The 17963-nt window shown below is 32.9% G+C and overlaps 1 protein-coding gene across 1 annotated transcript in view; it reads left to right on the forward strand.

Moving 5' to 3' along the window:
* Window positions 1–16035, forward strand: part of LOC127725232 (uncharacterized) — a 41421-nt gene extending 25386 nt beyond the window's left edge. Inside the window, exons 2-6 of the mRNA XM_052232090.1 lie at window positions 173–1101; window positions 3310–4128; window positions 5173–5375; window positions 8411–8479; window positions 15876–16035. Of these exons, the coding sequence (XP_052088050.1) occupies window positions 492–1101; window positions 3310–4128; window positions 5173–5375; window positions 8411–8479; window positions 15876–15998 (1824 nt within the window). The 5' untranslated portion in view covers window positions 173–491 and the 3' untranslated portion in view covers window positions 15999–16035. The remainder of the gene's footprint in view (window positions 1–172; window positions 1102–3309; window positions 4129–5172; window positions 5376–8410; window positions 8480–15875) is intronic.
* Window positions 16036–17963: the final 1928 nt, after the last annotated feature.

The following is a 17963-nucleotide window of genomic DNA, read 5'->3' on the forward strand; positions in this document are numbered from 1 at the left end:
ATAGTAATTGTTACTGCCTTTTTTTAGCCTGATAAAATAGAATGAAATAATAATACATTTTCTTATGCTGGTTAATTCTACTTTTAAAGTTGCAGAAATATCATGTATTCATGCATAAATATTTACCCTCATGCATTTATTATGTTTATAACTACATTGTACATATTTTCAGAAGTCTTTCAGAAGAAGAAGGGGACATTTTCCAAGATTTGCTTACAACAAATGACATTGAACTTTCTGTAGCAACAGAACAAGTATATGTTTTGACATCAGCTGATTTAGTACACAACTTTGGCCAAGATAATATCACATCCATTTGTGTCTATGGTAACAATTTGTTGACAGTTTGTCATCATCAAGGCTATAATGAACTGAATCTACTTTCTATTAATTTACATTCTGGTCAATATATATTAGCCTTAAGGAGAAAATTTGTGTTAAACTTTCCAAACACCATCAGCAATGTGCCACAGGCTTCTAAAATATTTTATATGGTTGCTGAATCAGAAATTCTGCATGTTAAGTCAAGTGATTGTATAAGGATTTCTAGTTACCTGTTTAAATCATTGCTTGGTACTGAGATTGCATTAATGAATTCAGCAATTATTCTATTTTGTCCTCCATTTGGATCGGTTTTTTATGCACCTATCAAATCAATAGATGATCAAATGGCTGAAACATGTTTCCATAAAATGACTTTATTTTGCCACACAAGTAAACAAGTTCTTGGAATTGACAAGATATGTTTTCCCACAAGATGGGAAGAAGAGAATAGAGATGAAGAAAATACAGAGAAAGAAACTGAAAATCAGGATGGTTTGTTTCTGGTAACAAATGATGGAAAATGTATTCTGATCTCCTCATGGAGGAACAATGGAGCACAGTTTGCACCTATTACTATACCAGGACCTGTAGAATGTTTTAGTATTTATACAAACACACTGTACCATTCCAACAGCAGAGATCTGATTGAAAGTGAAATTTGTGCAGAATGTGATAATAAAACTGGAGCAGTAACTGCATGTATTGTAAATCAACAGAGTTTAGGAATTTTTAATGTACAGCAAGTGATAACAGTGCAAGATCAGTCTTTAGTGGAAGGTAAAAAACCAATACATTTATCATTTTTGTCAATATCTTTGATGTCAAGGATCAGTAGACATACAGTAACGCATCAGTAGACATACAGTTACACATCAGTAGATATACAGTAACACATCAGTAGACATACAGTAACACATCAGTAGATATACAGTTACACATCAGTAAACATACAGTAACACATCAGTAGACTTACAGTAACACATCAGTAAACATACAGTAACACATCAGTAGACATACAGTAACATATCAGTAGACATACAGTAACACATCAGTAGATATACAGTTACACATCAGTAGACATACAGTAACACATCAGTAGACTTACAGTAACACATCAGTAGACATACAGTAACATATCAGTAGATATACAATAACACATCAGTAGACATACAATAACACATCAGTTGATGTATAGTAACACATCAGTAGACATACAGTAATACATCAGTAGACATACAGTTACACATCAGTAGACATACAGTTACACATCAGTAGACATACAATAATACATCAGTAGACATACAGTAACACATCAGTAGACATACAGTAACTCATCAGTAGACATACAGTAACACAATAGACATGCAGTAACACATCAGTAGACATACAGTAACACACCAGTAAACATACAGTAACACATCAGTAGACATACAGTATCACATCAGTAGACATACAGTAACACATCAGTAGACATACAGTAACAACATCAGTAGACATACAGTAAAACATCAGTAGATATACAGTTACACATCAGTAGACATACAGTAACACATCAGTAGACTTACAGTAACACATCAGTAGACATACAGTAACACATCAGTAGACATACAGTAACATATCAGTAGATATACAGTAATACATCAGTAGACATACAATAACACATCACTTGATGTATAGTAATACATCAGTAGACATACAGTAATACATCAGTAGACATACAGTTACACATCAGTAGACATACAGTTACACATCAGTAGACATACAATAATACATCAGTAGACATACAGTAACACATCAGTAGACATACAGTAACACATCAGTAGACTTACAGTAACACATCAGTAGACATACAGTAACACATCAGTAGACATACAGTAACATATCAGTAGACATACAGTAACACATCAGTAGATATACAGTTACACATCAGTAGACATACAGTAACACATCAGTAGACTTACAGTAACACATCAGTAGACATACAGTAACATATCAGTAGATATACAGTAACACATCAGTAGACATACAATAACACATCAGTTGATGTATAGTAATACATCAGTAGACATACAGTAATACATCAGTAGACATACAGTTACACATCAGTAGACATACAGTTACACATCAGTAGACATACAATAATACATCAGTAGACATACAGTAACACATCAGTAGACATACAGTAACTCATCAGTAGACATACAGTAACACATCAGTAGACATACAGTAACACAATAGACATGCAGTAACACATCAGTAGACATACAGTAACACACCAGTAGACATACAGTAAAACATCAGTAGACATACAGTATCACATCAGTAGACATACAGTAACACATCAGTAGACATACAGTAACAACATCAGTAGACATACAGTAACACATCAGTAGACATACAGTTACACATCAGTAGACATACAGTAACATATCAGTAGACATACAGTAACACATCAGTAGACATACAGTAACATATCAGTATATATACAGTAACACATCAGTAGATATACCATAACACATCAGTAGACATACAGTTACACATCAGTAGATATACGGTTATCATCAGTAAATGTATAGTTATACATCAGTATTATCTGTATTTGTTAATGTGTCTTTCACAGGAATAAATAGGAAATGCCCATCTGACTTGTCAGTTTTCTTGTTACCTATATAAATCAAAGGAAATGTTGGACAGCAGACAAACATCTCTAAAATATATTTATACAGTAGCTCATAAGTTCTAAACCAGTTATAGTCTTACAAAGTTTTGAAATAATTTCAAGGAGACTATCAAACTGATCAATGAACTGGTTTCAGAACTTTACTCTCCAAATGACAAGAAACATTCAGATTTAACAAAAGATAAATAATGATGAAGTTCCTGACTTGGAACACACCAACATGTGATGGGGGTTTCACTATTTTGTTTTTTTTTTTAACTATGTACAAATATATATAAACTGATTTGTATAATTTTGTGTTACAGGTACTCCCTGTCTTTTGTTCTACCAAACAAAATCTGGTCAACATTGTGTTGTTAGTCCAGGAAAGATTGAGAAGGATGCACAACATTCAGGGGGAGACAACCCTGGACAACAGATCAAAGATGTTTTATTAAATCTAGAAAAATGTCATACAGAAAAAGAAAAATTGACTGCTTTAGAAATAGCTCATCTCACTTTTATCAGCCAACTTAGTATTGCTAACTTTTTGATATGTAGGGAAAGAAATGATCAACTTTTTAAACACAAATTTTTTCTGCGATATTTACCACATTCGTTTGAGTTTGAATTGAACTATGAATTAACTAATTGTAGCAAAGTTTACATTTCATCAGATTGGAAGCTTCTTATGTCAGTTAAGCATATAAAATCAAGTTTAACAAAGTCAATCTTGTTTAATCTGCACAAAGGATTAAAACTAAATGAATGCATTGCAATCTCAATGGTTTTACCTGATCAGAATGTTTATCTCCCTTATGAGGTGCAAATTCAGCTTCAGTTGGAAATTCCAAAGGACATCATTTTCAATACAGACTGCCCTGAAATTTTACCAGTGTTTTTAACTTCAAAAATTTTAGACATCATTTATTTTATTGGGGATGAAAAACACCAGAAAAAGTTTATGAATGAAACTGTATTAGACCATAAAAATGTAGTAAGAGACTTAGCTTCATGTCGACCAATATCAAAGAGTCTCTTTAATGCTGAAGAAAGTAAAGAACTTGTTCAGGATCCAGTCACACTACTCGTACATAAATCGCAAGATATACTGAACTTCAGAGATATCAGAAGATTTGGAAAAGGTAATAACTTATTCGTCACCAATACTTTTATAGGTATTTATAGGAAATATTTTTAAATTTCTACAGTACAAGGAGAAAGACAGGCAACTCCTCCGCCAAAAGAAAAAAGACTTAAATACAAAATAATTAACAGAAAACTTCAGACTGAGCAACAGTAACCTGCCAAAATAAAAGGGGAATTCAGGTGCTCTGGAGGGGTAAACAGTTTCTGCATCACTAGACAAACCCTTGGTGTTGTTTATAATAACAAGAAGAATCTGATGGCAAGCAATACTTGGTTGCATGTCACAGACAAGGAAATTAGAACAGGGTTATGGTAAATGTTGGAATCATTTTATAAGGGGAACCCACTGACTGACCTGGGGGGGGGGGGGGGGGGGGCCTTCTGTCATGTCAGTGATTCCCTATATAATCAACCAAATTTTTCTCACAAAGGGGGGGAGCAGGCTGCCCCCCTGGATCCGCCTATGGGAATGATGAAACTTAAAAATGGAAAGTTATATTTATTCTTTGTTTTAAAAAGTTGGTGATAATAAATTCTTAAGATATAAATACACAGAACTTTGGAGTCTTGACAAGTTCTGGATTCAATAGTCTGAGATAATCCTAGAAAAAACATCAACACCAAATTCCCAAATGAACTTATCCTATAGGTAGATTCAAACATTCTCAATAAATCTTTATATTTGTAATGAAATTAAGTACAGGTTTTGACCAATTTTTGCTACAGTATGTTTTTGTGTAGTGTAATTTTTCTCAGTTGTTTGATATATGCACATTTGCAGAGATGTCTCAGATTAAGAGATATTGAGATATCTTCTCCAGGACTGTAGCCAGATCTCTGATATCAATGTAATATGATGATATATATGTTGTAGATGAACCTGTTATATTGAGATATCTTCTCAAGGACAATAGCCAGATCTCTGATATCAATGTTATATGATGATATATGTTGTAGATGAACCTGCTATTTTGAGATATCTTACCCAGGACAGTAGCCAGATCTCTGATATCAATATAATATTATAATATATGTTTTAGATGAACCTGCCATATTGAAATATCTTCTCCAGGACAGTAGCCAGATCTTTGATATCAGTGTTAAAGCTATTACATTATCTGTCTGTGGTGGTAGTAAAGTGCATATTGATGTCAGTATAGAGAACCAAATAGTTATCTCCCTTCAGTCCACAGACCTACCATTATGTACAGCCATCAGACTGGCCATATTAGACAGGTTACAGGTAATTTTACGGAGACCTAGTTAAATATTTTGGTAATAGATTTTGTTAAGATCTAGAAAAGATTGAAAATTCTTAAAGAAGGTCCACTAAACTGATCTAAACACAGTCGAAAGTATGAGACTATTGTGATCTCCCTTGCTATATAGAAGGTTGCATACATCTCCCTTAATTTACTTCTAGTTTTGTCGATAAATTTATAATCCTTTTAATGAATGAAAGCTTTAAGGAGACATGGGGTATATGTCAATGAAACAGCATCCAAACAACAAAAACAAAAAATACAATTAGAGGGCAACATACAGTTATCAACAATAAATAGTAATCTATACTTTATGTCAAGCTCTGTTCTAATCTATAAACCTTGTGAATAAAATTCTATAGAAACCTATTAACACTCAATTCTCCAAATATATGTAACAATAAATATTAAGGACATACGCACACCTCTGAGGAGCCAAAAATTTCTAGAATTAATTTTTTTTCTTAACCTGATTTTTTAGGTTGTTTTGACTGTAAGAAAGTAATTGATGAAGAAAAAATCACATGGTGGTGCACTTCTTTTTTTGCTACGGCCATTTGAAAGTACCCCATTTTTAATGATTTTCCCATTTTTCATCAATTTTTATCCATTTTTGGGCTTTTATCATGAAAAAAATTACATTCATACTTTGACTAAAGATGAAGTGGACCAATCTGAAAAACTTTAACTTAAAAAAATTAAAGGTTTTTATACGACCGCAAAAAAATTTTGCAGTGGTATATTGGTATGACGTTGGTGTCGTCGTCTTCGTCGTCGTTTAATTAATGAATGAAAGCTTTAAGGAGACATGGGGTATATGTCAATGAAACAGCATCCAAACAACAAAAACAAAAAATACAATTAGAGGGCAACATACAGTTATCAACAATAAATAGTAATCTATACTTTATGTCAAGCTCTGTTCTAATCTATAAACCTTGTGAATAAAATTCTATAGAAACCTATTAACACTCAATTCTCCAAACATATGTAACAATAAATATTAAGGACATACGCACACCTCTGAGGAGCCAAAAATTTCTAGAATTAATTTTTTTTCTTAACCTGATTTTTTAGGTTGTTTTGACTGTAAGAAAGTAATTGATGAAGAAAAAATCATATGGTGGTGCACTTCTTTTTTTGCTACGGCCATTTGAAAGTACCCCATTTTTAATGATTTTCCCATTTTTCATCAATTTTTATCCATTTTTGGGCTTTCATCTTGAAAAAAATTACATTCATACTTTGACTAAAGATGAAGTGGACCAATCTGAAAAACTTTAACTTAAAAAAATTAAAGGTTTTTATACGACCGCAAAAAAATTTTGCAGTGGTATATTGGTATGAAGTTGGCGTCGTCGTCTTCGTCGTCGTCCGAAGACACATTGGTTTTCGCACTCTAACTTTAGTTAAAAGTGAATGGATCTCTATGAAATTTTACCATAAGGTTCAATACCACAAAAGGAAGGTTGGGATTGATTTTGGGGGTTATGGTACCAACAGTTAAGGAATTAGGGGCCAAAAATAAGCATTTTTGTAACTTCCAGACATAACTTGTGTGTTAGTGTATGGATCTCTCTCTGACATTATACCACAAGTTTCCATATCACAAAGGGAATGCTGGGATTGATTTTGGGGGTAATTGCCTCAAAATTTTAGGAATTAAGGGCCAAAAAAGGGGCAAAAAACAAGCATTTTTCTAGTTTCATGATAATAACTTGTGTGTAAGTGTATGGATCTTTCTGAAATTGTACTACAAGGTTCCATATCACAAAGGGAAAGCTGGGTTTGAGTTTGGGTGTAATTGCCTAAAACGTTTAGGAATAAGGGGCCAAAAATAAGCATTCTTCTAGTTTCCAGACAATAACTTGTGTTCAAGTGTATGGATCTCTCTGAAATTGTACTGCAAGGTACCATACCACAAAGGGAAGGTTGGGATTGAGTTTGGGGGTGATGAATCATAAGGGGGTTCAAAAAATTTGGGGGAGGGATTTTTTTTTCCTTTTTTTCCTTTTTTTTCTTTAAAATTTTCCATTTTAAATTGGTTATTTCTGAATTATATATAAAAGCAAATAATAATGATATGGTTTGAATAGGTAAATTAAATTTTTTTAAGTTCTTAGACCACATTCATTCTGTGTCAGAAACCTATGCTGTGTCAAATATTTAATCACAATCCAAATTGAGTGCTGTATCAAGGGGACTATCAAGCTTGAATGTTGTGTCCATACTTGCCCCAACTGTTCAGGGTTCGACCTCTGCGGTCGTATCAAGCTGTGCCCAGTGGAGCATTTTATTGTTAATATTAGAAAGTTTTATAAAATCGTGTCAAATTGACCATGCTGTCAATTTTGTAAATTTGGGATTTTTCTTTTTTTTTTAGAACAAAAAGCATAGTATTTTAACTTCTTTGTTATAAATGATTGGAAATATACATATCTAAGAATTTTGAAAAGACAAAATTGATATGGGATGTACATATTTTTGGTAAAATCATTTCTTTTGTACCCCTCACCCATTTTCTCAACATTTTGGCTGATGACACGGAAAAACTTCTTATTGTGAGTACACAATTTAGTTTAGTTTGATTATAATATTTTTTAAATTCTTTTATATTTTTCACTTGTATCACATGTTTTCGAAATAATTCCTGAACAAATTTCAACGAGACTGAAACATCAGAAGAATACATTCTTAAGATATGACATACAACAACAACTGACGAGGCTCTGACTTTGGACAGACAAACGATAATATGGCAGGTTTAAACTACTTTTTGAGATCTTAGCTCCCTACCTTTTAAATCTTTATCAAATAAATTACCAAAACACACACAAAATACATAAAATAAAAATCTGTACAGGAAAGGAATAGAACCTTCAAATAAAGGTATAATAGTAGGTTTCAGCAGTCCTTACCAATGAAGTGGCCATATTAAAATATCCATACAGAATACTTATTTTAAATGCTATGTTTTTAGACATTTAGAAATCAAAGTGTTTTCTTCTTATTTTAGGGTCTTGACAAGAACGAAGAAAAAAGTTTCATCATGACTTCAATTCAAACAAAATTAAAACTTCATCAGGTAAGATTGCTTATTTACTAGTCGCCTGTGTGTACTGTTTACGTCTATCAGTTTAAAGCTCAAACCACAGGCATCCTGTGGATCTAACCCATTAAGATTGCTAAATTACAACAAGTGTCTTGTGATAACAACAGGTAAAATTGCCAAAATTACAGCAAGTGTCTTTTGGTTACAACAGGTAAAATTGCCAAATTACAGCAAGTGTCTTGTGGTCTCAACAGGTAAGATTGCTAAATTACACCAAGAGTATTTTGGTCTAAGGAGATAAGACTGTCAAATTACAGCAGGTGTCATGTGGTCCAATCATGTAAGGTTGCCAAAGTTACAGCAAGTGTCATGTGGTATGAGCAGATAAGATTACCAAATTATAGCAAGTTTCGTGTGGTCTAAGCAGGTAAGATTGCCAAATTCGTTCATGTATCATGTGGTCTAAGCAGGTAAAAATTCCAAATTACAGCAAGTGTCATGTGGTCTAAGCAGGTAAGATTTTTAATTACAGCCTTTACAGGATGTATAGATACTTGAGAAGCTACATGACTAAAAAGGGACCTAAAAAAACTTTGCCTGAGGGTGTTGGAACCTTAGTTTCTTAATAATTTCTTAATAAGTCCACAGAAAGTTTATGAAATTTATGTTATTCTGCATACTGGCATATCATGTCAGTGCCAAAGCTCTGACTTTCAGACTAATGATATCCTCAATAATTTCCACAGAAAAATGACATGATTTTTAGGCCAAATAAGACCTTTATTACAGCTCCTCTCCAGAGCAGCGACTCTTTTTACAAAAAATCTTATGATTAAAATTGATCGTAAGTTATATTGAAATGTGTAGAACTTACAAGTATTTTTACTCTTAAGATTTTTTGTGAAAAGAGCCGCAGGTCTCTTTTTAGTCACATCTGGTATAATTACGGAATTGAAAGTGTCTTGTATTACATAAGTAAGGGAAGATTGCTTTTAGGATTTACTCATGTACAAGATACAGACAAGAGGCTGTCAGAGAGACAGCAAACTGGATTTTTCTGCAAAGGTCGAACCCTGAACAGTTGAGCAAGTATGGACACTACATTTAAACTTAAAACAGCTCTGAATTTGGATTGTGATTGAATATTTGATACATCATAGGTTTGTGACACAAAATGAATGTAGTCAAAGAAAGAACTGATATATTTGAAATTGGACATTTAAATACCTATTATGGTCAAATATCCAAAATCTAAGTACATATTAGAATCAGCATATCAAAGAACCCCAAAAATTCAATTTTTGATGAAATCAGACAAAAGTTTAATCTGGGACCCTTTGGACCTCAATGTGGACCAATTTGATAAAGGAGCTTACAATCCAAAATCTCTCAATACATGGTTAGATTCAGCATTTCAAAGAACCCCATAAATTCAATTTTTGTTGAATCAAACAAAGTTTAATTTTGGACCCTGATTTGGACCAACTTGAAAACTTGGCCTAAAAATCTAATATTTAAATAGAGTTTAGATTCGGCATTTGAAAGAACCCTATATATATATTTAATTTATGTTGAAATGAAACACAGGTTAATTTTATCCATAATATTTTCTGTGCAAATGGAAATAACTCAAACTGGATAAATAGTTCTCTAAAATAAGATATGATGCAATTTTTCAAATTATAATCAATAATATAATAACAACAACCAGTGATGACTAAGTTCTCTAAAATTAGATATGATTTAACACTCAAACATTGTTAGAATCAGCATATCAAAGAACCAAAGAATTCAATTTTTGATGAAATTAAACATAAGTTTAATTTAGGACCCTTTTGACCTCAAGGTGGTATTATCTTATTAATAATGAAAAGCTTTTTTTTTTTTTTTTTAATTTTTATGAATTATTTAGTTTATTCAGTATTAAAAGTAATAACATAATAATAAAATGTATACATATCGTTGTTATAAATTTGACATGTAAGCCATGCCCTGATTCCTGCAGACAATTAACGAAACAATTTTATTTTTGCAAACATGACACAAAGTGCTAGTGAGAAATAATGCCTTTCATTTGTGTCTATTTTCCGTCGTTTGTCTTTCGTTAACTTAATTTTTACATGTTCATTATCTCATATGAAGCTACAATGCCAAATTCAAAAATCTATCGATAATAGTACTTCAATATCCAAACTCATTCTCAGCTTAAACTAACTGCAAATCATAAGCAATTTTTCTAACAAGTTAAATTAGCAAATTAATTAATTTTTCTTTTTTTTTTTTTTAATTTTGGAGAATTTGGAGTTGAAAAATGATTTTGATATAGTTTCTGTTTCATTTATTTAAAACTTGTATAGACTCTTGATGATTTAGAGCTTGACATTTTGTTAAGAAATCTGTTTGTTGTTCTAGATGTCGTTTGTTTATTTTTGTCGTTTGGTTGCTGTCTCATTGGCTCTCCTTTCATTCATTCCAAAACCTTCATTGAACATAATATTGGAGAAATGCTCGATCGAAGCAGAATCAGACTTTATTTTTATTGGAGAGTGGTCATTCTGGACTTTGGGCATACTAGGTGGACAATAGAGGATCTAAGTAACCAAATATATGGTCAATAAGAAAAAAAGATTTGATAATACCTTGTATATATATATCTGTTTGCGATCTAGAACGACTGTAAATTGTAATGCAAATACGTTATGTTTTATATAACAAATATGTTTAAGGGAAGCACACTATATTCTGACACAAAAAGAATACACCACATATATTTCCGAGTTAAACCACTTCTTTTAAGTACTAGAATGGGAATTTTAAAATTTTGGAATGTTACGCTTAAAAAAGAGATTGAAATTTAAATCTTATATGTTCTTATTATGACAAGTGAAACTTTTTTTTTTTTTTTTTTTTTTTCATCTAAAAATATCTTTATTGCACTTTTCTTTGCTGTATTGACAAATTACTCGACCTACAGCAGTTGGCCGAGTATCCCTGTGAATTAGTCACTAAATAACCAGGGAAATTATCCAGTGAATTCATATTTATAGATAGTTAGTTAGTTTTACAACTCATACTTAATACAAACATTTTTGGAAAATACATGATCGCATGATTACGGAAAATGTACAGTTTTGTCCGGTTTTGTTTCTAAGTATTAGAACTTTATGATCATTGACCTTAACCTTTTGTAAAGAACCGTTAATCAGTTGTCCTGATGAATTCATGCGTCTTATTGATTGTTCTCGCAAACAGCTTAAACTTCAATTAAATATTGGAAGTGGTAAGTCTTGGAGTCGTAAGTTAGTTTCAATATTCTGATTGAGCTGTCATGTAATAAATTATGCGCATATGAGTTTGGAGACAACTACTGTACTTTCGTTTTCAGTAAGCATGCTGTTTTAATTTCTTACCACGTGTTCAGATCTATTTAATGCATACATGATGAGATTTTACACAAGTTTTCGTATATCTGAAAATAGTAGATTTCTAGCTATTCATGATCATATGTATCTTTTTATATCATTTAAAAATTTACTGTTTTTAGCATTAATGAATTTGTTAATTTCGTATGTATTCAAAAATTCATTTCTGAAAGCTGCATAAGCATCTATACCTTTTTGTTTATAATTTGATATATGAGTACTTTTATGAATTGAATAGATTAAGATAGTTAAGAAAAGATTTATATCATGATACATAGGATCATGTATTTTATAGCCCAAAACTAAAGTTTTTATATTAAATATATGTGACCCTATCTTTGTTTTGCTTACAAGCGCATATACTTCATTACAAAATTCATGAAAGTATTGACATTTGAGAAAAAAGTGTTTGTAGTCTTCAGTCAAATTACACAGGACACACATACTTGTATCTTCTATGTTCCATTGTTGTAGTAATTGTTTACATTGGCGGATGTAATGGAGCAATTTCCATCTTAACATTTTATATTTGTTATTTATTAAATAAGAAAAAGTATATTGAAGCATGTTACTTATTGGGTGATTGATTCTAGCTTGAAGATGTTTTTCCATTTAAAGAATCCTATAGGTCTCTCGTCATTCTTGATATTGTAATGGTTGTATATTTCTTTAGATAACATATTTTCAATTAGTTTAGTTGTTCTGTTAACAGTCAATGACAAGTTTAAATTTGTTTTTACCGAAGTTTTCATGGATATATCAGATTTTAATGTATTTAGCCATTGTTTTGGAATTGAATTTTTCAATTTTGAAAGTTCTGAGATCCAATTAGGTTTAGAGGTTAATTTCTCCAATATAATTTTTTGTGAAATATGCCATTTATAATCAATAATATCATTGATGTAAATAATACCATCTTTTATCCAATAATGAAAAGCTCGACCGTTTACAAGTTCTTAAACAGGAAGGGGATGGGGGTGACCCAAGGGGACTCGCCTTATATTTCATTTGATTTGTTTTATTGTCCCATACAAGAATATATATGGATTCGGGGTGGGGATCTTGACCATTTACAAGTTTTCAAAAAGAAGGGGGGGTTACCCCAGGGGACTTTCCCTCAATTTCATTTGATTTGTTTTATTGTCCCATTTAAGAATATATATGGTTTAGGGGTGGGGATCTCGACCATTTACAAGTTATCAAAAAGAAGGGGGTGGGGGTTACCCCCATGGACTTTCCCTATATTTCATTTGATTTGTTTTATTGTCCCATACAAGAATATATATGGATTAGGGGTGGGGATCTCGACCGTTTACAAGTTCTCAAACAGGAGGGGGTGGGGTGACCCCAGGGGACTCGCCTTTTATTTCATTTGATTTGTTTTATTGTCCCATACAAGAATATATATGGTTTTGGGGTGGGGATCTTGACCGTTTACAAGTTTTCAAAAAGACGGGGGGGTTACCCCAGGGGACTTTCCCTCAATTTCATTTGATTTGTTTTATTGTCCCATTCAAGAATATATATGGTTTAGGGGTGGGGATCTCGACCATTTACAAGTTTTCAAAAAAAAGGGGGATGGGGTGACCCCCCTGGACTTCTCCTATATTTCATTTGATTTGTTTTATTGTCCCATACAAGAATATATATGGTTTCGGGGTGGGGATCTTGACCATTTACAAGTTTTCAAAAAGAAGGGGGTGGGGGTGACCCCAGGGGGCTTCCCCTCAATTTCATTTGATTTGTTTTATTGTCCAATTCAAGAATATATATGGTTTATGGGTGTGGATCTCGACCATTTACAAGTTATCAAAAGGAAGGGGGGTGGGAGTTACCCCCATGGACTTCTCCTATATTTCATTTGATTTGTTTTATTGTCCCATTCAAGAATATATATGGTTTCAGGATGGGGATCTTGACTGTTTCAAATTTTCAAAAAAAAGGGGATGGGGTGACCCCCCCCTGGACTTCCCCTATAATTCATTTGATTTGTTTTATTGTCCCATACAAGAATATATATGGTTAAGGGGATAGGATCTTGACTGTTTACAAGTTCTCAAACAGGAGGGGGGTGGGGGTGACCTCAGGGGACTCGCCTTATATTTCATTTGATTTGTTTTATTGTCCCATACAAGAATATATATGGTATCAGGGTGGGGATCTTGACCGTTTACAAGTTTTCAAAAAAAAGGGGGTTGGGGGTTACCCCAGGGGACTTCCCCTCAATTTCATTTGATTTGTTTTATTGTCCAATTCAAGAATAAATATGGTTTAGGGGTGGGGATCTCGACCGTTTACAAGTTATCAAAAAGAAGGGGGGTGGGAGTTACCCCCATGGACTTCTCCTATATTTCATTTGATTTGTTTTATTGTCCCATACAAGAATATATATGGTTTCGGGGTGGGGATCTTGACCGTTTACAAGTTTTCAAAAAGAAGGGGGTAGGGGTGACCCCCATGGACTTCCCCTATATTTTCATTTGATTTGTGTTATTGTCCCATACAAGAATATATATGGTTTAGGGGTGGGGATCTTGACCATTTACAAGTTTTCAAAAAGAAGGGGGGTGGGGACTTCCCCTCAATTTCATTTGATTTTTTTTTATTGTCCCATTCAATAATATATATGGTTTAGGGGTGGGGATCGCGTCCATTTACAAGTTATCTAAAAGAAGGGGGTGGGGGTTACCCCCATGGACTTTCCCTATATTTCATTTGATTTGTTTTATTGACCCATACAAGAATATATATGGTTTAGGGGTTGGGATCTCGACCCTTTACAAGTTCTCAAACAGGATGGGGTGGAGGTGACCCCAGGGGACTCGCCTTATATTTCATTTGATTTGTTTTATTGTCCCATACAAGAATATATAAGGTTTCAGGGTGGGGATCTTGACCGTTTACAAGTTTTCAAAAAGAAGGGGGGTGGGGGTGGTCCCGGGGACTCCCCCAATATTTCATTTGATTTGTTTTATTGTCCCATACAAGAATATATATGGTTTAGGGGAGGGGATCTCGACCGTTTACAAGATAAAAGCACATTCTCAAATTGAAGGGGGGTGGGGGTAAGAATATATATGGTTTAGGGAGACTTAATTATCTACAAAATGTCTTATAATGAACAGTAAATTTCAAACTTCATTTATACAGTCCTACTAGTAAATTTCAAACTTTATATATAGTCCTACAGATCTTATCAGGAAACAAAAATTTTTCAAATAAATCTGTCACTCCAATGATTATCATATGCTAAGATATAACCCAGATCTACTTAATAATTAATAATGTAATAATCTTCAAAATGTCTAATAATATAGCTTATAATCATCACCACTTAGGAAATAGATAATTTTCAAATAAATCTGTCACTCCAATTTTTATTGTGAGATAAGACAAGTCATAAAATGATAACAAGAGTAAAATATTTAAAAATTCTACTTTTGGATATTAAAAATGGCGATAGCTCACAAAGGAGATATACTAAAATCTTGAAAATTGAACTAGACCTTCATTTAATCCCAGGAAACAACATATTTAAATTTGAAAAAAATCTGTTTAAGCGTTTTCATGTTATTGTGCTGACACTGTTTGGCAGCCGCCCGTAGATCCGCCCAGCCGCCCGCCGTACATCACCATTTTAATAACCGATATTTCCTTCGAAAATCGGGTTAAAAATGATATAAATATGACATCAATGGGAAAAAAATTTATATTAATACCTTGAGGTTGGGGGTAAAGGGTTCAATGCGTGGCTGTGCCAAATCAAACACTTATAAACTGGTATTCACTGCTTCTCTGCCAAGTGTTGTTTTTTTGTTGCAATTTTAGAATATGGTATTTAATATGTATTTAATATGTAATAGAAAAACAAAGGATATGGGGTATCCATCCATGACACAAAATCAGTACACGTGTAAACCTTTTATCTTGACTTTTTTTCATTGTCATTGGTTGTAAATTTTCTGTAGATAATTAACTGAGTCTCAATGTTTAATGATTTGTTCCAGGAATTACTGAAGGAACTTCAACAGCTGGAGGAGAAAAGTGTTAAAACTGGTACATCAGATGAGTGTAGGAGAACAATACTGGACATTTACACAAAGTTAAGACAGATTCATACTTTGATTTAATAAAATCATTTTTATATAGAATTTTTGGTTTATTTTGTAACCAGAGGAGAATGAATTTATCTGTGTTCTTAACTGATGTAAATCACAAGATATACTGTGACCTAATACTCTCTAATGTTATCTTTACTCAATTTTGTTGACTAAATGACAAAAATAAATGGAGAATGTGTCCATGGGACACAAATGATGCCCCCGCTTGCATATAACGTTATAAAGAGACATATTTCAAGAACAGTAATAGTGATGCTACCCAAATTCTTAGTTGATCTGAGTTTTGTGGTAATAAGCATTGTGTATAAGTTTAATAACATTTGGTTGATACAAACTTAAGTTAGAGAACAGAAACGAAAAATTCAGCAATTTTTCCATTTGGAAAGGGGCATAACTCTAGAATGGTAAAAGTGATGCCACCAAAATTCTTACTTGATCTGTGTTTTGTGGTAATAAGCATTGTGTTTAAGTTTCATTACATTTGGTTGAGGCAAACTTAAGTTAGAGGACGGAAACAGAAAATTCAGCAATTTTTCCATTAGTAAAGGGGCATAACTCAAGAAAGGTGAAAGTGACGCCACCCAAATTTTAACTTGATCTGTGTTTTGTGGTAATAAGCATTGTGTTTAAGTTTCATAATATTTGGTTGAGGCAAACCAAAGTTAGAGAACGAAAACCAATATCAGGACACACGGGCAGACAGACAGACAGACAAGGGTAAAACTTAATGCCCTACGGCGGGGGCATAAAGATCATACATATGAATATCATGCTAAAGATAAAAGAGCAAACAGGAGGTAGAATATTGAAGGAACTGAAAACAAGTCACACAGGGTGCCAGAGGAAGCTTGTCGCCATATATCAAGAAGCTATTACTTGTAGTTGAGCCAACCAGTCTTTGCTCTGACACCTGAATGCCATATGCTTTGCCAAGAAGCAGAAAACACCAATTTTCAAGTCTTTGGTTTCACCAGGCTATGGATTTATCCCACCACCTCCTGCACTCTAAGACAAGATGGCTACCACTAAATCCACTGAGGTGGTTTATACACATCAATAACACAGCAACCAATTTTGTTTGTTTACACATATATCTTTGATATTCTATAGCTATAAAGTTGTATTTGTGATTTTTCTCCACAAATGGCTGTAATCCTTAACTGTGTATTTTTGGTATCACTGAAGGTAATAATGATCTTTGTCAGAATATTGTTGTAGAAATTGTACACATCATACACTGTGGATTGATCATACTAATTGTCGTTGGGTAAAGGTTTACCAAGAATTTAAATGTTCACAGAAGTGTAAATTTATTATAGGCTTGTCGTTGGGTAAAGGTTTACCAAGAATCTAGATGTTCACAGAAGTGTAAATTTATTATAGGCTTTCATGCAGACTTTGGCTAAACCACTAAATCAAATATCTATGTAAACTGATGAATTCACAGGACACCAGAACTAAATTCAAGATGAAAAGTCAATATGTCTTAAACACTTCAACACATACTCAGCTCTTTCATTAAATTTAAAGGGCTCAATATAATTTTATTAAAAACATGCAGTGTTACAGTATGTGAAATTCTATTTTCTGAAACCATTTCACAAGTTAAAACATAATGTTTAGCACAAAGTTAATGCTTTGATTTTTGGGTTGCTGTCTAAGTGATTTCCACTTTCTGTCTTGTTTAATATGAAAAGCTCAATTTCATTCAAAATTGTTATGGAAACTACACATAAAATCATAAAAACACAGTCTCATTCATGTACAGTTTATTCCTAAAATCCAAGCAGTAAAAATAAGTGTAAAAACAAAATAAATTATGACATTATCAATGGAATGTGCGTAATACAACATATGCAAGTAATGATAAAACTACACTAAATTAGTACATCTGCTCAAAACAGAGAATGTCTCTTTGCCATTACATAATATTAAAAACATGTTTACCTAGTCAAAAAGGTTATAAAGTTCAGG

The sequence above is a fragment of the Mytilus californianus genome, unplaced genomic scaffold, assembly GCF_021869535.1.
Source record: "Mytilus californianus isolate M0D057914Y unplaced genomic scaffold, xbMytCali1.0.p SCAF_15, whole genome shotgun sequence".
NCBI classification, from domain to species: Eukaryota; Metazoa; Mollusca; class Bivalvia; order Mytilida; family Mytilidae; genus Mytilus; species Mytilus californianus.